The 23,630-nt window shown below is 41.7% G+C and overlaps 1 protein-coding gene across 2 annotated transcripts in view; it reads left to right on the top strand.

The window, feature by feature from the left end:
• The window catches only part of LOC126092618 (stromal membrane-associated protein 1), a 179,252-nt gene that overhangs the window by 43,079 nt on the left and 112,543 nt on the right, over window positions 1-23,630 (top strand). For both annotated transcript variants that reach the window (XM_049908333.1, XM_049908332.1), the window contains exon 3: window positions 2,884-3,051. In XM_049908333.1, the coding sequence (XP_049764290.1) occupies window positions 2,884-3,051 (168 nt within the window). The remainder of the gene's footprint in view (window positions 1-2,883; window positions 3,052-23,630) is intronic.

Below are 23,630 nucleotides of genomic sequence, written 5' to 3'. Positions count from 1 at the left end.
TTTTTAATCCGAGTACTTAGTTCTTGGTCATCCACTCTTATTTGTGCCTCTTAGCTCTTGTACATATTGTATATTACCTGTCTCACCCTGTTGCTTACCCCTATTTTTCTCAGAATTACAAACACCTTGAACCATTTTACATTGCCAAACACTTTTTCTAGGTCGACAAATTCTATGAAAGGGTCTTGAGTTTCGTTTACTCTTTCTTCCATTATTAACCGCAACATCAGAATTGCCTCTCTGGTGCCACTTCTTTTCCTAAAGGCGAAATTGATCGTTATCTAACGCATCCTCAGTTTTCTTTTCCGTTCTGTATACTACTTTTGTAAGTAACCTTGATGCATAAGCTGTTAAGCTGATTGTGCGTTAATTCTCGCACTTATCAGCTCTTGCAGTCTTCGGAATTGTGTGGATGATGCTTTTCCGAAGGTTAGATGGTATATCGCAAGACTCATACATTCTACACACCAACGTGAATTGTCGTTTTGTTGCCACTTACCCCAATGATTTTAGAAATTCTGATGGAATGTTATCTACCCCTTATCCCTTATTAGGCCTTAAGTTCTCCAAAGCTCTCTTAAATTCTGATCCTAATACTGGATCCCCCTTCTCTTATAAATCGACTCCTGTTTCTTCTTCTATCACATCAGACAAAACTTCTCCTCATAGAGGTCTTCAATGTACCCTTTCCACCTATCCGCTCTCTCCTCTGCATTGAACAGCTGCACTCTCAATGTTACCACCCTCGCATTTAATTTTACTGGAGGTTGTTCTGATTTCCTATATGCCGAGTCAGTCCTGACAATCATTTCTTCACATTTTTCATGCAGGCGTTTCGTCTTAGCTTCCCTGCACTTCCTATTTATTTCATTCCTCAGTGACTTATATTTCTGTATTCCTGAACCGTTTTTCACTTTCTTCTTTCATCGATCAACTAAAGTATTTTTTTCTGTTACCCATGGTTTCTTCGCAGTTAGCTTCGTTGTACCTATGTTTTCCTTCCCAACTTCTGTGATGGCCCTTTTTTGAGATGTCCATTCCTCTTCAACTGTACTGCCTACTGCGCTATTCCTTATTGCTGTATCTATAGCGTTAGAGAACGTCAAACGTTTCTCGTCATTCCTTAGTACTTCCGTATCCCACTTCTTTGCGTATTGATTCTTCCTGACTAATGTCTTGAACTTCAGCCTACTCTTCATCACTACTATATTGTGATCTGAGTCTGTATCTGCTCCTGGTTACGCCTTACAATCCAGTATCTGATTTCGGAATCTCTGTCTGACCATGATGTAATCTAATTGAAATCATCCCATATCTCCTGGCCTTTTCCAAGTATACCTCCTCCTCCTGTGATTCTTGAACAGGGTATTCGCTATTACTAGCTGAAACTTGTTACAGAACTCAATTAGTCTTTCTCCTTTTTCATTCCTTGTCCCAAGTCCATATTCTCCTGTAACCTTTTCTCCTACTCCTTCCCCTACAACTGCATTCCAGTCGCCCATGACTATTAGATTTTCGTCCCCCTTTACATATTGCATTACCCTTTCAATATCCTCATACACTTTCTCTATCTGTTAATCTTCAGCTTGCGACGTCGGCATGTATACCTGAACTATCGTTGTCGGTGTTGGTCTGCTGTCGATTCTGATTAGAACAACCTGGTCACTGAACTGTTCACAGTAACACACCCTCTGCCCTACCTTCCTATTCATAACGAATCCTACACCTGTTATACCATTTTCTGCTGCTGTTGATATTACCCGATACTCATCTGACCAGAAATCCTTGTCTCCCTTCCACTTCACTTCACTGACCCCTACTATATCTATATTGAGCCTTTGCATTTCCCTTTCCAGATTTTCTAGTTTCCCTACCACGTTCAAGGTTCTGACATTCCACGCCCCGACTCGTAGAACGTTATCCTTTCATAGATTATTCAATCTTTTTCTCATGGTAACCTCCCCCTTGGCAGTCCTCTCCCGGAGATCCGAATGGGGGGACTATTCCAGAATCTTTTGCCAATGGGGAGATCATCATGACACTTCTTCAATTACAGGCCACATGTCCTGTGGATACACATTACTTGTTTTTAATGCAGTGGTTTCCATTGCCTTCTGCATCCTCATGTCATTGATCATTGCTGATTCTTCCGCCTTTAGGGGAAATTTCCCACCCCTAGGACGAGAGTGCCCTGAACCTCTATCTGCTCCTCCGCCCTCTTTGACAAGGCCGTTGGCAGAGTGAGGGTGACTTCTTATGCCGGAAGTCTTCGGCCACCAATGCTGATTATTTATCAAAATTTAGGCAGTGGCGGGGATCGAACCCGGGACCGAAGACGTTTTGATTATGAATCAGACGCTACCCCTAGACCACGGGTACACATTCTGAGCACTTAAAAACTTCCAACAAACTTCAAGCATAATTTCAGACTGTTCCTGTAATTTTTCTCCATTCTCTGCTTAATGTCAAATACTTGACACATCCTCATTTGTAAAGTAATGAGGTGTTTCAAGCTGTTTTATACATGGGAGTGTGTTTGTTTAAATAGTTGGAGATTTACTCATTTAACTATTTGGACAAACATATCTTCTTATTCCTTTGAATATGCTGTTTATAGTGCGCAACACTTTCGCACGTAAGTGAAAAGTTGACTTACAAATTTTGTGGTGCTCTCGTGCAGAGCTTAGGTCCTCAGATATCTTAGCCGGTGCACTAGATGTCTGGCAAGGATCTTCAGCTCTGCCACATATTCCCCTATGGCACCTATGTTCTTAGTGTTTATAAAAAAGATAAATATAGAATTACTTATAGACTTTGATATTTTTATATGATGGTGTATGTACAGTTTTACTCCTGTGACTTTTTCACAATTTTTTCTTACAGAGCCTACAACAAATGGGCAACAGTCGTGCGAGAGCTGTTTATGAGGCCAATCTACCTGATAACTTCAGGCGACCACAGACAGATTCTTCACTGGAAGCTTTTGTTCGTGCAAAATATGAGCAGAAGAAATATATTGCACGAGAATGGGTTCCACCACCAATACCAAAGGTATGTATTGCTTTGAGTCCTGCATTAACAAATCTGTCAGCTATTTAGAATTAGAATAAACATCGTTAAACAATTAGAATAAAGCAGGCAATAAACCAAAATTTAGTGAGTTCTGAAGTTCTTCATTAAGTTGGAGGAGATAGTATGGATTCCCCTTCCTGATTTGGACTGATTGTCGCAGTCAGTTCAGCACAAAGCCTAAGAATGCTGTGGTATTTCTCACATACACGCTGTGTTGTAGGAAGTGAAAGCAAAGTTACTACTAGAACTAGTGGCTCACTTAAGAAATTAAATTTGAATAAATAATAATAATAATAATAATAATAATAATAATAATAATAATAATAATAACCCCCGTGGAGGCCCGGGAAAAGAATAGGCCTCAGGTATGTTCTGCCAGTCGTAAAAGGCGACGAAAAGAACAAACCACTAGAAGGGCTAACCCCCCTTTTAGTGTGATTACTTGGTTCAGGACAGAACTAAAGAAGCCTCGGACAAGCACCGTCATGGACGGGGACGACGCTTGAACCCTATGCCTGCCCACAATGGTAACGACACTGCTAGCCAACTGGAAAATGATTTAAATCCAAATAGAGGTGTTTTGCAGGATATGCTTCCTGCAACCACCCTAGAAGGAAAACAAAGACAGAGGATGAGATGGTCAGATGAAGTTAATAGACACCTCATGTTCTGTTATTACCAAGCAACAAACCTAGGAACCAACACAACTGGATACAGATCACAGGTATACACAACATTTATTACCAGATACCCAGAATTAAAATTTTTAACAGAACAATGACTAGCTGATCAGATCCGTGCAATAATCAAAAATAACAGGATACCCCAGTCAGAATTAGAAAACATCAAACAACAAGTACATCAAATACTAGAACAAAATAATGTGCAATCAGAAGAAGAAGAAAATACAGTAATGGACTCAAACATCCCAGAGCAAACAAACAAAGAACAACACGCATCAATTAAACAATCAGAGGAAAACGAAATCTTAAGACAGCCACCAGAACAAGCACAAATAGAACACGAAGAGACACATGTGTTAGATATAGAAGAGAAATTTCAGCTGACATATATAGAATACAAAGACACAAATACAGACATGAGACCATTCCTGCATAGACCGCCAAATAACCCACAAGTCGAAACAACAATAAAAACTATCAACACAATCATACACAACAAAATAAATGAAAACACAACTATGGAAGAGTTACAACTACTGGTTTATATAGGAGCACTCACTACACTAAATATACACACTAGGCAGAGATCAGAACAAACCAACACACAGAAGAAACGCACAAAACCAGCATGGCAACACAGGTTACAGATCAGACTAGAAAAACTGAGAAAAGATATCGGACAGCTAACACAATTTATAAGAAATGAAATATCAGACAAAAAACGAAAAAGGTTAGGTAAAATCTCACAACAAGAAGCAATAGAGCAATTAGATGAAAAAAAGCAGAAATTGCAAGCATTGGCCAAACGACTTAGAAGATACAAAAAAAGTGAAAATAGAAGGAAACAAAACCAAACATTCAACACAAACCAAAAGAGATTTTACCAAACAATGGATAACACACACATTAAAATAGACAATCCACCAAACATAACAGACATGGAACACTTCTGGAGCAGCATATGGTCAAACTCGGTACAACATAACAGGCATGCACGGTGGATACAAGCAGAAACAGACACATACAAGATGATTCCACAAATGCCTGAAGTGATAATTTTGCAACATGAAGTCACCCGAGCAATTAATTCTACACACAATTGGAAAGCCCCTGGAAATGATAAAATAGCAAATTTCTGGCTAAAGTAGTTCACCTCAACACATTCACATCTAACTAAATTATTTAACAGTTACATTGCAGACCCATACACATTCCCTGATACACTTGCACATGGAATAACCTATCTGAAACCTAAAGATCAAGCAGACACAGCAAACCCAGCTAAATATCGCCCCATAACATGCCTACCAACAATATACAAAATATTAACTTCAGTCATCACACAGAAATTAATGACACATACAACACAGAACAAAATTATAAATGAAGAACAAAAAGGCTGCTGCAAAGGAGCACGAGGATGTAAAGAGCAACTGATAATAGATACAAAGGTGACATATCAAGCGAAAACTAAACAAAGGTCCCTACACTACGCATACATTGATTACCAAAAAGCCTTTGATAGTGTACCCCACTCATGGTTACTACAGATTTTGGAAATATACAAAGTAGATCCTAAATTGATACAGTTTCTAAACACAGTAATGAAAAACTGGAAAACCACACTTAATATCCAAACAAATTCTGATAACATCACATCACAGCCAATACAGATTAAGCGTGGAATATACCAAGGAGACTCATTAAGTCCTTTCTGGTTCTGTCTTGCTCTGAACCCACTATCCAACATCCTAAATAATACGAATTATGGATACAATATTACTGGAACATACCCACACAAAATCACACATTTGCTATACATGGATGATCTAAAACTACTGGCAGCAACAAATCAACAACTCAACCAATTACTAAAGATAACAGAAGTATTCAGCAATGATATAAATATGGCTTTTGGAACAGACAAATGTAAGAAAAATAGCATAGTCAAGGGCAAACACACTAAACAAGAAGATTACATATTGGATAACCACAGCGACTGCATAGAAGCGATGGAAAAAACAGATGCCTATAAATACCTAGGATACAGACAAAAAATAGGAATAGATAATACAAATATTAAAGAAGAACTAAAAGAAAAATATAGACAAAGACTAACAAAAATACTGAAAACAGAATTGACAGCAAGAAACAAGACAAAAGCTATAAATACTTATGCTATACCAGTATTGACCTACTCATTTGGAGTAGTGAAATGGAGTGACACAGACCTAGAAGCACTCAATACACTTACACGATCACAATGCCACAAATATAGAATACATCACATACATTCAGCAACAGAAAGATTCACATTAAGCAGAAAGGAAGGTGGAAGGGGATTTATAGATATAAAAAACCTACATTATGGACAGGTAGACAATTTAAGAAAATTCTTTCTAGAACGAGCAGAAACTAGCAAAATACACAAAGCAATCACTCATATAAATACATCAGCTACACCATTGCAATTTCATAACCACTTCTACAACCCTTTAGATCACATAACATCAACAGATACAAAGAAAGTAAATTGGAAAAAGAAAACACTACACGGCAAGCACCCGTATCATCTAACACAGCCACACATAGATCAAGACGCATCCAACACATGGCTAAGAAACGGCAATATATACAGTGAGACGGAAGGATTCATGATCGCAATACAGGATCAAACAATAAACACCAGATATTACAGCAAGCATATTATTAAAGATCCCAATACCACAACAGATAAATGCAGACTTTGCAAACAACAAATAGAAACAGTAGATCACATCACAAGTGGTTGTACAATACTAGCAAATACAGAATACCCCAGAAGACATGACAATGTAGCAAAAATAATACATCAACAACTTGCCATAAAACATAAACTAATAAAACAACACGTTCCCACATACAAGTACACACCACAAAATATACTGGAGAATGATGAATACAAATTATACTGGAACAGAACGATTATAACAGATAAAACACCACCACATAACAAACCTGACATCATACTCACCAATAAAAAGAAGAAATTAACACAACTAATAGAAATATCCATACCCAACACAACAAATATACAGAAGAAAATAGGAGAAAAAATTGAAAAATACATCCAACTGGCTGAGGAAGTCAAGGACATGTGGCATCAGGATAAAGTCGACATTATCCCAATTATACTATCAACTACAGGAGTCATACCTCACAATATTCACCAGTACATCAATGCAATACAGCTACATCCAAACATATATATACAACTACAAAAATCTGTAATTATTGATACATGTTCAATTACCCGAAAGTTCCTAAATGCAATATAACATATACCATACAGTTACAAGGAAGTCATGCTTGACCGAGGTCCGCGTCACATTCCATTTTTAACCAGACTTAAGTCTGAGAAAAAAAAAGTCAATAATAATAATATTGTGTGACTAGAGCCTCCCGTCAGGTAGACCGTTCGCCTAGTGCAAGTCTTTAGATTTAACTCCACGTCGGTGACTTGCACATCAATGGGGATGAAATGATGGTGATTAGGACAGGACAACACCCAGTCCCTGAGCAGAGAAAATCTCCGGCCCAGCCGGGAATCGAACCTGGGCCCTTAGAATTGACATTTGAAAATTTGCATGGAGTAACTAACAGAAATTATGAAACCCTAATTTTAAACACACTGAATTGAGACGGGTCACTCTCTCTCTCTCTCTCTCTCTCTCTCTCTCTCTCTCTCTGGGCTCAGTAGGCAAGAACAAGCCCCCAGGTAGACAATTAACCATAAACACTTCAATAACAGTATCATTTAAACACATTTCTCAGTCAATCGCAGTAGTAGCAGTTAATAAAGTCACTGAACACAGGAAGACTTCTGGGCCAAGTCTGAATGTCAGACTGTTTATACCTGTACAATCACTGTCAGGTCAGAATATTGTAGGTTCTTAGTGAAACACTAAAACTGTGAACCTACCAGTAAGCTCTGTGTCCAGAAGGACCATGGTTTTGACAGCTGCCAGAATTTGCAACAGCAGAAAATTCTAAGACTGCTGAATATTAGGTCTTAGTCAATGAGCCAAAGTTCACAGAGCATTGCTCTTGGTTGACTGCTGGCCACACGCCACACGTGAGGGCTCTGCAGACAATGATCCATGATGGTCTGTCGGCTTTAACTGAGTCAGTTGTAGCTGTGTCGGGCCCTAAATGCAGTTGCGACAGAAGGGTACAATCTGCATTACCGTATTTACTCGAATCTAAGCCGCACTTTTTTTCCGGTTCCTGTAATCAAAAAACCGCCTGCGGCTTAGAATCGAGTGCAAAGCAAGCGGAAGTTCTGAAAAATGTTGGTAGGTGCCGCCACAACTAACTTCTGCCGTCGAATATATGTAGCGCTACAAAAGCATGCTTTGTGGGCACAAAGATAAATACTGGCGCCAAAACCTTTTTTTTTTCTTCGCCCAGAGTTTCGACCACTGCATTTTCATACATTATCCAACGAAATAAATACAAATTCCGTTTTGTTCATCTTCGAATGTAGCAGAATTTCAATGTACTACGAAAATCCGAATGGCAAGACTGTTAGGGATGTTTGTGAATAGGGCCAACTCTATGTTCAGAGTTTTTTCCTGCCTGTGAGAAGAGATGGTTGCTAATAGGAACCTGATGAAATGTGAATCACATGCAATATTCTCTTCACCATAAGAATAATACGAATATAAACATTTTGCCATGTATTCTTTCGTGTTTTCTGCTATCTCATTTAAATCCTGTCTGCCTAATAAACTACGAAACTAGAGTGAGACAACAGCAAACGCGGAAGAATATACGTATCGTGTCATGTTTATATTCATATTATTATTATGCCTAACAGTGATATAGTCAGAAATGAATCACGGCAACTGACTAGATTTTAAATGTAAGATAACTAATTTCTGTGCAGAATTTGATGTAATAAGGAAGCGGCCGCAAAGATTTTCAAACGGAGAAAAATTTTCGCCCAACTCTCGTTCAGAACATGTTCTATGATACGCAGTCTATTATTTGGTTCTTGGTGATCATTATCAAATAAAGCAGCAGTGTAAGTAACAACAAATAGCAGTCTCTTGCCATTGTTTCGCTAATGAGACGATTCCTCTCTCTCTCTCTCTCTCTTCTTTTTTTTTTTTTTTTTTTTTTTTTAAAAAAAGCGGCGGTAGTGCGAACAAAAGCAAGTCATGCCGCGAGCAGCGACAGGCCGTACACACACACTATCAGAATGCGCCAAACAATGCATGACACAGTACAGTAATGCATTTTCAGCTTGGAGTGACGTAAACACCTATAACAAAAAAAACGGCACTTATCAGATCAAAGCAAAACAAGCAATCGATTCAAACCAGACGAAGCACGTGTAAAAGGAAGGGTACCCGTATAAATACGGACTGAGCGCCTGACGCATAGCAATGGCTACCTGGTAAAGCTTAACTGCTAAGCTTACGACTCGAACCAAACTACTGTAGCTGTATCGTCTTTCATTCGACCTAAATTGTGTCTCATATTACAATGGACCAACTTTGTTTCGATTTGGAGGTGCGGCCTAAAACTTTTCTCAACTTTTCTCTCCCCTTGAATTTCGAGTCTCAAATTTCAGGTGCGGCTTAGATTTGGGAAATATTTTTTTCCTTTATTTCGAGTCTCATTTTTCAGGTGCGGCTTAGATTCGAGTGCGGCTTAGATTCGAGTAAATACGGTACTTACGGCCATGTGACGTTGCGGTCGCGAGTAAGGCTGTGATAGCCACACCTTCTTAAGGTGACGAGGATGCTGCCTGTTGGCAAGGTGTACACCTCAGATCTTGGTGGTGGCTGTCAGTTCCATATGACAAACTGTTCTTCTCAGTCTTCAGAACTGTTTGTTTTTGCTTTACGATACTGTGGCACGTAAAGGGCTGCCCTTCGCTCACCTGACTCACTGTCCTGTAATGCAGGAGGACTAAATGTTCTTAAGCAGCATCACTCCCCTCACTCTCCTTGGGAAAGAAAGGGTTGATTGACTTGAAATCACAGAGTGTCAGTGCCCACGGGCAAGGGAGTGCCAGCAGCAGTGAGAGCTCTTTTGTGGACACTGGTATCCTGGTGACTGTCGGACTCCTGTTTGTGTGGGCAATGCTGCAGCCATCGCGGTTGGTAGAGCTCGAACATGGGCCATGGGGAATGTGTAACAAAAACCATGGCGGAGTCACAATTTGAAACATCAGAGACCCTGCATGGGTACAGTTGTTTGATTTTTTTATGGGTCTGTTTGTGGTCCCACAGCTGGATCTACACCATAACTGTACTGAGAAGATGGGTGATATGCTGAGGCCCGGCAGTGCTTGCCCCTTGAAAAGAAGCATTGTCCACACCTTCTCATGAATCCTATAGTGATAGCGGCGTGGACTTGGGAGAGACTAATTCGGAGACTATGGGATTTCACAATAGCAGGCTGTAAGGGCTGAGGTTGGCCATGCAGCCTCTCTGCTGGGTTGGCCCCAGCCTGCAGAGAACAACAGTATGATGCCAAGAAGAGTGTGAGCACACTGTCAATGTTATGGTCTGTAATAATTTCATCATTTGTTATTTGAAAGTGTGAATGAAATGTCTCCTCCTTCTACTGGATGCCGGATGGAATGGGGCTGTTAGCGCAAGTTGAATGTCTTAGATTTACAAAACTGTCAGGATATCGGGATGAAGTAGACTGTTGCCAGTCACAATAGATCTATCAAGGTCTTCAGTGGCAAGTCGTTGTCAGAACTTGGATGGTTTTGGCCATCATTGTCTAATGTGTTGAGAAACATCAGGAAATTTACTCCCTGCATTTGCTAGTATGAGCCAGTGTGATCCCAGAAATGGGCCTGCAAAGTCAAGATGGAGCCTGGACCATGGTTTCATTGCTGGAGGCCACAGGAAGTATTTATATACTGAAGCTTCTTGATTATCCTGATGCTGTTGGAAAGTTGCGAGCATATGCTCAGTATTCTTATCAGTGCCTTTCCAGAATACCTGTTCACAGACCATCTTGCACTGGGTGAGAGATTAGCAGTAAATGCAAGCTAAATAAGGGACCAGTGCTGCAGAGTACTCCCTGTAAAACTGAACTGGGATTCCATTTGAATCCGACTTAATTTGTTTTTAACTATTTCTGTTTCTGTGCACTAGGGATGCCCATTTCTGTGCCCTCAAAGTGCGACAGTCAGACGACAGTATGTTTCTATGATCCTCCTGCATGAATGATTTCTTGAGTGTGAAATTAAAAATTTCGGATTTCCTTTTGCTGTCTTTTATTGCCGCACCAGATTTGACGACGGGTGACTGGATAGAAGTCTTCAATCTGCCTAGAGGTTTTTCATATGACTAGAATTTTCTTGAGTTCTCGGAAAGATCTTCCACCAAGGTGACATGGAAGTTGTTCTATGCTTCGTACATTGATCTTATTACAGACACATGAATTTAGACTAACTCTTGCCTGTCGACATTTATGCATTCTTTTTTGATCTGAGAGTGCAACAATCTCTGTTTCCTCAACATTTTACGAATTTGACTATAAAACCACAGAGGGTATTTTCCATTCTTAATCCACTTATTTGATACGTCTACAGTGTGTGATTTACAGTCACTTTAAACTTTGCCCAAAATTTCTCTGTGCCAATCATACTGGAACTAAATAATGTCCATCCTTTGTCTAAGTGGGATGCTAACAATTATTTATCTGCTTTTTGTAGCATAAACACTCACCTTGCCTTCTTGGTTGATGATTGACTGTAGTAATGATCTGTGTATCATCATGGTTACTAGTCCATGTCTCTATAGTAACACTGTTGATAAGGTCAGGCCTAAAATGTTTCAATGTGTTGGTTGTCTAACTAGTTGTTAAAGCTTGTTTTTTTTTAAATCAGGGTTACCACAAGTTCTGGAAATCGGGAAATTTCAAATGTGTAAGGGAAATTTGAAAAAAAACACTGGAAAAAAGTCTCGGTAGATGAAACAGTTTGTTGACCAAGACTTCATGCATCGTCAGTGGCTGGAAGCATCTGAGTACATGCACTGCTTCCCTACTCTCATTCTTACTGGTTCTCCCCTTCCTACCACTTCCCTCAGCTTGCAGTCAGTGATGCCACCACTTCTTGCCACTAGCCTAGCAGCCGCTGACGAGAGGCAAGGAGATGTGAGGAGTGGTTTGTTTGGATCTCATTCTCAGAGACTGTTGACACATCAGACGGAGATGGTGACTATGTGTTCTTAACTTAATGTTAATGTCAATGAGTAGGGAAAACAATCCTGTAATGTTCAAATACAGTATTAGTAGTGAGCTGCTTGACACAGTGTGGGGTGGCGGGTGGAATGATTGTTTATAAAAATGTTCCTGTATTATTTATGTAATGCTGTTGTTTGCCGTTCTCCACACTGGCTCTCTAACTACAGTATTGGCAACCAGAAAGTGATTAGGAAAACGTGAAGCCTGTAATTAGAATTCCTAGTGGCCACTTCATCTGAGAAATACATTTATAGCTACAGCTTATAGCTCTGAGGAATTAAGAGATTGTCTGGGATTCATAATCAAAAACTATTTCCTCTAAAATGTTAACTATATTCTGAAAGTCACAGACCAAAAAGAATTCACAAAGTCAAACTACCAGAGCAGTTTAGAGTCTAATGCGCTGATGCAACTGTAATTGTTCAAACTAAATGTTTAAGTGAATGCTCGCCATAATTTGATGATAATGTTCATCAAACGCCACGCTAAATAATGGTAGAATGTCTGTCTCGCGGCGGCACGTGAAAATACGACATACGCAAACTGAAGATAGATCATTAAAGTCATCCCAGAATTAACACTTCACTCGAAAACGATTTCATGGTTACGCGTATCCCGAGTAACTTATTACGGCATCAGAGGCTGTTTATAGCAATGATACTGACGCGACGCGACTCCCGGCACAGGTGGTGCGCTAATGAGCGTCTGGAGAGAGCTGGGGCCTTTTTCTCTCGCGCAGCGTTCTTATATATAAAGCCACGGTGCGGATGGCTAAGGGAACGCCTGATCAAATTTGCTCTGCCGACTAGCCACTGGGCTAGTAATGCACTACTTTAAGTTATTGACTAAATCATTGCTTCCTTTGCTGATGGCCGATGAAGCTCTCAATTTAAATGTGCAATCAGCACACAGGTAAGTAATCATAATAAAAGTCTGACATGACTAAGTCAAATATTTTGGGCAAGAGAATTAATTTAATTACACTACACGCAGTAGATGAGCTCCGAACTTGCCCTTTGGAGATACACTATCGCTATAGTTTTATAGTTATTCAGTTGAAACTTCTCACTTCTTTATGATTATAGTGGATCTCCCGTATACTTAAATTTAAACATCCTAGCTTTATTTATTCGCCTACTTAATCTATCTTGCTTCCTTAATTTTTAAGACAAAAACCAGAAAATCATGAATTTCAACTAAAATTTTAATTTGAGAGATCCAGAATACTGTTTCTACTAAATTATTATGAAAAAGGAATCTAAATAGAATTTTTTTTTAAGTTACTAGCTCTTTACTGTTGCGCCAATGATGTTTATAGAAAAACGTCCAAATTTCGAAAATGGTTAAAGTTATTGAACTGAACTGATATTCAACACACATTGATTTAGTATTACTCCTGACATGCTAGAAACGTTTCAGGTTATTTACTTGATTTTTAAAGTATTGTGCAACATTTATGATGTCAGAGCTAGTTACAGCGGACTGGCTGGCACACAATGGAAAGACTGATGTGAATTTTATAAGGCGTGAGTAGGCTGCTTCCCTAAAACAGTTACATATATGAAATATCTAGGTGTTAACATCACAAAGCTATATGAAATGTAACGAACACGTCAGACTGGTAGTAGGGAAGGTGAATGCTAGACTTAAGTTTATTGAGAGAATTATTTTGGGGAAAATGTAGCTCACCTATAAAGGAGACAGCATATAGAACGCTTTAGTCCAATCAAAATTACTTGATAGTTGACTTCTCTCCCTTCTTGCTACAGTGTTGCCGCATCTGCTGCCAGATACCACTCGGTTATAGGTGACACACAAATATAGCAGGCCACTTCACAAATGCTATTAATGTGTAACATGGAACAATTTTGGAAGCAGCCAAAACTTCATATGACAGAAATCGAGATGCTGGGTCGACAGATGATTTTAAGTGATGAGTGACTGAACTGTGGCAGCTAACTAGTTTTGTAACACTAATTTAACTTGTGTCCTAACCTAAGCAAAACCTCACATTGTGCAATGCACATGAGAAAATGGTGACTAACAATCTGCGGAAGAACTACAATTATGATCGCTTTGTTCATGACATTTAAGACTAACCTCTATGAGCAAACTCAAGACAAAAATTTCATAATGTGTTTGTGCATAGCCATCTTACATAGCAAAATTTCAGTTTTAGTGGTAAAAGCAAACTAATTTCTCGCTGTCATTGGTTACCCGAAACTGTCCTCACACTAACTACACGGGATGCCCCATTACCAACCAATGAGCAGTCCTGGTTGGCACCTGGTTGCAGATTATGGAGGACATAAGCAGATTCCAAATGAAAACAAATAACGGAGAAATAAGAACAAATAAAATAGTAAATTAGATGATAAAAATAACATGGCAACGTATTAGAATTTAAAAAAAAAACAGTTAATTGAATAAAAATGATAGTATTTTGTTTAGACTTAGAAAAACAAAAAAATTAGCTACATTTGACGAGATTTAAAACTTCGATTTTCAATACATCAGGTTTATATGCTAACTGCTACGCTATGCCAGTGCACTGTAAAATGTTGTTGGACTAGTGTCCCAGTCGCAGTGATAAACAGTCTTCACAAATTCGGTTTCATGCAATGTCGTGCAGAGCTTACTCGATGTAAGCTGATGTATGGCAAATTGGATCTTGTGTGGAAGGATCCAGTAGTGTTTGATCAATGCTGTATATGAAAGGAGTGTACTTTTTCATCTGCATCGTTTCGTGTGTTTGTGTGTTGGGGGGACAGTGGTTGACAGTGGTTTGGTGTGGTTATCATGTTACGAAATATGAAAGAAAAAAAATCAGACCAAGGATTCAGGATCCAAACACACAAAGGAAGAAAACTGAACAAGGAGTTGGAAGTGAACTACTTTGAATTAATTGTTATGGCAACAGCAAAATGTTTGGGCATGGTGTTGAGCACTTTGAATGGAGGAAACCAGATACAATGTGTGAATTGCCAACTATGACAAGTATTTTTAATCAGACTGTAGTGTGACCCATTCTTGAGTACTGCTAGTGTGTTGGATTGAAGGTACACATTGAAGCAATTCTGAGGTGTGCTGCTACATTTGTTACTGGTGAGTTCGACCGGCACACAAGTATTACGGAGATGCTTCATGAACTCAAGATAATGCTCTTTCCACAAGGCATTGTTGCGAAAATTTAGAGAAGAGACATTTGATGCTGACTACAGGATGATTCTACTGCCACCAACATGTTTCTCATAAGGACCATGAAGACAAGGGTTTGTATGGAGGCTTGTAGATAGTCCTTTTCTCTTGCTCTATTTGCAAGAAGAACAGAAAAGGAACTGACTAGTAGTATGTGGTAGCATCTACCACATACTATACGAGGTGCATTCAAGTTCTAAGGCCTCCAATTTTTTTTCTAATTAACTACTCACCCGAAATCGATGAAACTTGAGTTACTTCTCAACGTAATCGCCCTGCAGACGTACACATTTTTCACAACGCTGACGCCATGATTCCATGGCAGCGGCGAAGGCTTCTTTAGGAGTCTGTTTTGACCACTGGAAAATCGCTGAGGCAATAGCAGCACGGCTGGTGAATGTGCGGCCACGGAGAGTGTCTTTCATTGTTGGAAAAAGCCGAAAGTCACTAGGAGCCAGGTCAGGTGAGTAGGGAGCATGAGGAATCACTTCAAAGTTATCATGAAGAAACTGTTACGTAACGTTAGCTCGATGTGCGGGTGCATTGTCTTGGTGAAACAGCACACACGCAGCCCTTCCCAGACGTTTTTGTTGCAGTGCAGGAAGGAATTTGTTCTCAAAACATTTTCGTAGGATGCACCTGTTACCGTAGTGCCCTTTGGAACGCAATGGGTAAGGATTACGCCCTCGCTGTCCCAGAACATGGACGCCATCATTTTTTCAGCACTGGCGGTTACCCGAAATTTTTTTGGTGGCGGTGAATCTGTATGCTTCGATTGAGCTGACTAGCGCTTTGTTTCTGGATTGAAAAATGGCATCCACGTCTCATCCATTGTCACAACCGACGAAAAGAAAGTCCCATTCATGCTGTTGTTGCGCGTCAACATTGCTTGGCAACATGCCACACGGGCAGCCATGTGGTCGTCCGTCAGCATTCGTGGCACCCACCTCGATGACACTTTTCGCATTTTCAGGTCGTCATGCAGGATTGTGTGCACAGAACCCACAGAAATGCCAACTCTGGAGGCGATCTGTTCAACAGTCATTCGGCGATCCCCCCAAAACAATTCTCTCCACTTTCACGATCATGTCGTCAGACCGGCTTGTGCGAGCCCGAGGTTGTTTCGGTTTGTTGTCACACGATGTTCTGCCTTCATTAAACTGTCGCACCCACGAACGCACTTTCGACACATCCATAACTCCATCACCACATGTCTCCTTCAACTGTCGATGAATTTCAATTGGTTTCACACCACGCAAATTCAGGAAACAAATGATTGTACGCTGTTCAAGTAAGGAAAACGTCGCCATTTTAAGTATTTAAAACAGTTCTCATTCTCGCCGCTGGTGGTAAAATTCCATCTGCCGTACGGTGCTGCCATCTCTGGGATGTATTGACAATGAACGCGGCCTCATTTTAAAACAATGTGCATGTTTCTATCTCTTTCCAGTCCGGAGAAAAAAAGATCGGAGGCCTTAGAACTTGAATGCACCTCGTACAGTAGCTTATGGAGAGTGTATGTAGATGCAAATGAAGCAGTGTTAACAACTTGTGTTGTAGGATTGGGAGATGACCATCCTCGTTTCCCCATTTGCCCATATAGGGCGACAAATACATTTAACTTTGATAATGTGTGGCAACGATGCCAGAAGGCAAGAATTTGGTTTTGCAGGTGTTTTTTACCCGTTGGCCAACTGTGTTGCACGTCTTCCGATATCACTTTGATGATTGATTGGGCAATGATGCAGACTCGTGCGATTTCTGCTTCAGATTCGCAGTTGTTGCGGAAACAAAATTTATATGCATTCTCAAAGTCCAAGTATTGCTCCACTTGGAGTCTAGAAATAGTATCAGTGTTAACGTGTTGTGTGGAGAAACGGTGCTGGATACCGTAAGTTTATTCTGAAAACTACGTCCAGTGCAGGAGTTTATGTGCCATTTTGGTAGGTGTCCCCACATTCGTGTTGAACAAGGGCAGCAATTGTTTGTGGTTTGTTAGGAAAACAATCATTGTCCATATACATAATTGTGTAACTTTTTAAGGTGAGCGTAATGGCCAGAGCATTATTTTCAAATCGGCTAAAATTACATCGTGCTGACATCAGTGTTTTTGACGAGAAAGCAATAGATCCTTCTTTGCCATCCCCCCATTGTGCTCTCCACTCTTTGGTGGGTTTCTGCTTGGCTACAACGGGGCAGCATCTTTTCCCTTCCACGCTGCATGTCTTATCCTCTTGCTATTGTTTTTCCCTCTCCCTTGGGAACATGTCTGGTGGGGCATTACTGGGAATATTCTGCATTGTTTGTCGCTGATGGAAGAACAGTCTCACCACCGTCTGTCTTCCCCTTTCCCTTTTCCTTTCTTTCTTTCCTTTCTCCTCTCATTTCTCCTCTTTGGGGTTAGAGATTCCTCTTTTCTTCTTCCTTGCTGTACGCTCCTGAAGACTGACAAAACGCTTCTGACATGTAACGGCTGACTGGGTAACATGTAATTCCGAGTCCCAGTTCGACAGGTAGCGTTTGCACGTACCCCGTGGTACATGCCAGGCCCAGGGAGGGGTGATTGCCTGAACTGCAACCTTCCCAAATTGCCGATTGATCCCTCTGTCAGGTGTTTGGGAGGTGTGACATGAGGTGTGAACGATCACTTAAGGTGGGTGCAACCCCTTGTGACGGGGGCCTTCAGTTGGAAGGAGCTTGCCATCGAAGACGCTGGCAATTGTGGGGATTTCCTCCCAATGAGTCAACCATCTTCACATTCAGCGTCTATGAAATATAAACATAATGAAGCTAGCTATTCAAAGACCCTTCCTGCTGCACCACAGTTCCTTGTGGTCTCATGTACTGAAGATGGTCAGTCCTTCACCACAGTAAATCTATTTATTATTCCGAAAGGTGTTAATGCAGTTGCCGGCCCTGTGAAATCCTGCTCTCGTTTACGGAATGGCACTTTGCTTTTGGAGATGACTTCTGGTTCTCGAGCACAACTACTGCTTGCCGCCTCGCTTCTCCACGGCTACCCTGTTTGTGTCAAGGCCTATAGAACTGTCGAGTTCTTCCCGTGGTGTTATTTATGGTAGGCTGCTCGACGGTCTGCCCAAGGCCAAAATCCAGTCTTACTTCTCTGATCAGAATGTCATTGCCATCCACCGGGGAATGAAACCGGTAGATTCCTCCTTAGTGTCCACCCGCACTTTTTTTCTCACCTTTGATAGAGTGTTGTTTCTGTCCAATATCAAAGCAGGCTATGTCTGGCCGTACATTCTGAACCTGATGCACTGCTACCAGTGTCGTCATTTCAACCACACATCATCATCATCATCATCATCATCATCTTGTCAACACCCAGCCAAATGTGTAACCTGTGGTGGGGATGCGCATGAGGGCGATTGTCTGCCTCCTACCCGCTATATCAACTGCAACAGTGGCCATGCCACCACCTCTCCGGATTGTCCTGTGTATCTTCATGAGCGGGCTGTCAAATAGATCCGGGATAACGAAAAAGTGCCCTACCTAGTCGATTGCAAGTTATTCGCTAATTGCAAACCCTGCATTCTCCTTTCTGGCACATATAATTCTGTTCTTGTTGCCCCTCGCTCCATGAAGGACATGGCCATGCAGACATGTGACCTCCAATTCAGCTCTGAGGTTGTGAAATTGCCCAGTGTCAAGGTAGCATTGCCAACCCAGAGCCATCTGTGCAACAAGCCATCAAACTCTCTTCTGAAGGAGTGAAGCCACCAGCTACACAACCGGTAGGCCAGTACAGAAGTAGTACTCTGGTGAAGACTTCCTACATCCCTCCTGCCAACCAACACCCAAGTCTCCCCTGATTGGAAAGGCGTGAAGTCCACCAAAGGCAAACGGTCTTCTCCTTCAGTGACTCGAAGATCCTCGTAAACGGTGTCACCACAGGCCGGCGTCTATGTCGCCGGTGTGCACCACAAACAGTTTTTCAGCATTGGACTCCACAGACAGACTGCTCAAGCAAGCCAATGCTTCTGTGGACCCAATGGAGCAAGATCCTCGTCCTTCTGTGCCCTGTAGTAGCAACTCTTCACAGGCTGTCACTTGGCAGCTGCCGAGGTGACACCGCTACATCTCTTCATTATTGTGACTTTCTTCCAATGGAACGTTCGTGGCCTTCGATTCCACAAAGAGGATCTATGGCTGCTTTTAGCATCGCAGCGTCTCCTTGTACTCTGCCTTCAGGAAACGAAATTGTGCCCTCACGACCAGTTTGAGCTTCTAAATTTCTTCCCAGTTCGTTTTGACCTTTCCCCTGAGGTCAGCATTCCATCTCATGGGGGCGTCATGCTGCTCATACATGACATTCATAGTCAACCCATCTCCGTGACAACCCATCTTCAAGCTGTTGCAGTTTGCCCTTTCTTTCCCCGCCTGATTTCATTATAAACAGATGTGTGGAAAGTGTTGCCGCATTCTTCGGGATTGCAAAAAAGCTAGCTGGATTTCATTCACTAGTTCTTCTAACAGTTCCACCCCTTCCTCTGTCGTGAGGGTCAACCTCCGACGGCTCTCTGGACCAAGATCCATTCGCCAGTTTCCAGCCTGATAGTAGCAGTGTTATCGTGGACCCTAATGACATATCCAACACCTTTGGCCACAATTATGTGGAAGTTTCGAGCTCTCCCACTATCACCCTACCTTCCTCCATCGGAAGTGAGCGGATGATGCTCGGGCGATACTTCTCTTCTCAGAATTGTGAGTGCTGCAATGCCACCTATACTATGAGGAGCTAGATCATCCTCTTAGTTCATCCCGATCCTCCACCCCAGGGCCAGACACTGTCCACATTCAGATGTTGCAGCATCTTTCTCATGTCGGCAAGCACTTTCTGCTAAACACACAGAACTGCTTGTGGGCAGAGGGCACATTTCCCGGATTTTGGAGTGAAGCCACCGTCATACCCATACCTAAGCCCAGTAAGGACAAAAACCTTCCTTCTTAGTTACCGCCCCTTCTCACTCAACAGCTACGTTTGCCCGGCCGGTATGGTGGCTCGAGTTGCGCAATTTACTAACGAATGCACAGTGTGGATTTTGAGGGCAGTGTTCTGCATTTGACCATCTCGTTACTTTGTCCACCCATGTCCTGAAGGGTTTTCTGTGGAAATCCCAGACTGTGGCAGTGTTTTTCGATTTGGAGAAGGCATAAGACACCTGCTGGAGAACTGGTATCCTCCATACTCTTTACACGTGTTGATTCTGTGGCTGCCTGCCCTGTTTCCTTCAGGAATTTTTAAAAGACGGAGTTTCCAAGGTACGTGTGGGTTCTGCCTTGTCGGACACCTTTATCCAGGAAAATGGTGTGCCTCAGGGTTCCGTCCTGAGCTTCGTCGTTGCTATCACAATTAATCCTATAATAGCCTGTCTCCCGCCGGGCATCTCTGGCTACCTTTTTGTTGACAATTTTGCCATATATTGCAATTTTCCACAGACCTGTCTCACTGAGCGGGGTCTTCAGCGATGTCTTGATCATCTCTGCTCCTGGAGCATCGACAGTGGCTTTAGTTTTTCCACTGGTAAAACTGTCTGTAAGAATGTCTGGCGGTACAAATGGTTTCTGCCACCGTCTTTACATCTTGGGCCTGTTGCCCTTCTGTTCATTGAAACTACGAAATTCCTAGGTCTCATGCTAGACAGGAAACACTCTTGGTCCTCCCATGTGTCTTACCTTGCAGCCCACTGTAAGTGGTTCCTCAGTGTCCTACATGTCCTCAATGGTACTTCCTGTGGTGCCGTTCGAACCACCCTTCCCCATTTGTATCGGTCCTTTGTCCATTTGAAACTAGACTATGGGTGCTTTGTTTATGCGTCTGCATGCCCATCCCTCTTAAGCTGTCTCATCACTATCCACCATCGTGGTATCCGTTTGCCCACTGACACCTTTTACACTAGCCCAGTTGAGAGACTGTATGCTGAAGCTGCTGAACTACCACGGTCCTACTGTACACTAGCCCAGTTGAGAGACTGTATGCTGAAGCTGCTGAACTACCACGGTCCTACTGCTGTAACTTTCTCCTCTGCATGTATGCAGCCGTTTGTATGCCATGCATGACTACCCATCCTATGCCGCCTCCTTCAATGATTCCCTTGATCACTGATATGGGACGCGTACCTCTTCTGTTACCTTCTGGATTTCGCTTTTGGCTCTTGCTCTGGCAGCTTAACTTCACGCTCCCTGCAACTTTCCTGGTGGGTGTGAACTCTTCACCACCTTGGCTTCGTGTAGAGTCCCGTGTTAACATTGGCCTTCATTTGCTTCCGAAGGACACTACCTCAGCCTCGGTCTATCTCATTCAATTTCGTGACCTTCCCATGGAACTTCGCGATAGTACCTTTCTGTACACTCATTTCTCTTGGACTGTTAGTGGGGTTGGGTTGCCTTCGTCATTGGCACCCATGTCTTTCGATATCGGCTTCCGGCATGCCGCTAACTACTTACATCAGAGCTCTTTGCCCTCTATCAGGCCATGAAGTACATCCTGTGACACAGCCTTTTCAATTGTGTCTTCTGCTCACTCAGTCAGTGCCCTTCAAAGCCTAGGTGCACTGACACCACACATCCCTTAGTGCAGTGGGTATAGGAAAACTGTCACTTGCTCAGTCTTGGTGGAACCACTGTTATGTGTATGTGGGTTTTTGGTCATGTCAGTCTGCCACGAAACGAGGCTGCTGATGCTGCTGCCAAGGCTGCAGTTGTCGTACCTCAGCCCACTAGTTCCTATATTCCCTCTGATGATCTCTGTGTTGCTGTCTGTCAAGAAGTAGTGTCCCTTTGGCATCGCAAATGGTCCTCCCTTCACGGGAATAAGCTCAGGCTTATTAAGCCTCTCCCAGCAGCTTGGACAACATCCTCTTGGCCCTCCCACTGGGAGGAGGTCATTTTAACTAGGCTGCATACTGGGCACTGCCTTTTTAGCCATCATCATTTGATAACTGGTGCTACCCCACCACTTTGTAGAGTTTGCACCCTAGTTTTAACTGTCACACTTCCTGATGGAATGTCCATTCTTTTTTACCATTTATGTTTCTGGTTGGGTTTGCTGTCTGAGTTATTGGCCATGTTAACAAATGACGCGCGGGCTGGCAACAACATTTTACTTCTTATCCCCAAAGCAACATGGGGAAAGCCATTTAATTTTAGGCCTTCTTTTCTGTATGGTGTCTTATTCGCCCTTTCTCCACATCCCTGTTTTTAGCTGTCGTCTGTCACTTGGGACTGATATATAGTCGTTTTCTAGCTCCTCTATCTTCATGTTCTGTAGTTTTGACTTGGGCATGTATGATGCCGGTTGTTTTTTGCACCCCAAAGCAAAGCAGAACAGAACACTGTGCCGTGTATATTATGGGAGAAACTGTCCTCAGGCCATAGGCTGAAGTGTTGGCTGGCCTGAAACTGAGGCATAGATGCTTTAATCAAATGAATCAAATGAAACTATATTTTCCCAGAAACCTTCTCAAGTCTCAAACATCTATGATGTATATATGCCGACTGAAGTGTCGAATGAAAATTTGTACCAAGGCTGAATTTGAAGCCAGAGCTCTTGCTCAATAGACAGATGCACTAACCACTAGTCTGCCCTGGCACAATGACTCTGCATAACTGCTGTTAGAGTTTAGCTAGAATACCATGTGGGCTGAGGCATGAATGGGAATTTGGATTGAGGAGGGAGATGTTAGAGTAGTCCTTTTAGTTGTGCGAATCCCGGTCTGATACAAATTTTCATTTGATACTTCAGTCCGCATATTTGCGTCAAATCACCATCTTCTTAATTTCAAGAATATCTGAACTGTGTTTTCTTGTACATCATACACATTTTTTAAAATACCAATAAACTACTCAGTAGAGGAACTGGCTTGTACATGATTTGTATTTGGTGGGGTATAGATGCCCCAGAAAAGTCATAGTCTCTAGAAAACTTTGGTATGTGATATGTCAAAGCCATGTTTAAATTTTATGTTGAGAATTAGGTTGATATTTCATGTTTTTTATTGTCATGAGAATAAATTTTGTAGTACTCAATTGTTATAGTTTTCCTGCATTTGCCATCCTGATAAATTTAACTTTGAAAATCATAAGTTTGTATGAAAACGTGACCTAACTAGGTTCATGGAACATGTGTGCCCCACTAGACCGATTTTCAAAATCGGTCAGTATAAATAAAATTTTCGTTTGCTTGTAATGTCAGAAGAGTTTTCGTCATATTTTTCAAATATATGCAAAGTAAATTTTAACCATTAAAGGGCTAGTTACTTTCCAAGCTTTGGTAGGACACTGACTATAAAAGGCAACAATCTGGTTAAAAGTCCTGGTTTGAGACACAGCATTCATCTATCAACAATATATGGCTCTGAATGTGAGCAGGCAACACAGGCCTCAAATATACTTCCC

The sequence above is a fragment of the Schistocerca cancellata genome, chromosome 7 (genome assembly GCF_023864275.1).
Source record: "Schistocerca cancellata isolate TAMUIC-IGC-003103 chromosome 7, iqSchCanc2.1, whole genome shotgun sequence".
NCBI lineage: Eukaryota > Metazoa > Arthropoda > Insecta > Orthoptera > Acrididae > Schistocerca > Schistocerca cancellata.
Note: the sequence above shows the minus strand (reverse complement) of the source record. Positions and strands in the feature narration are given on the sequence as shown.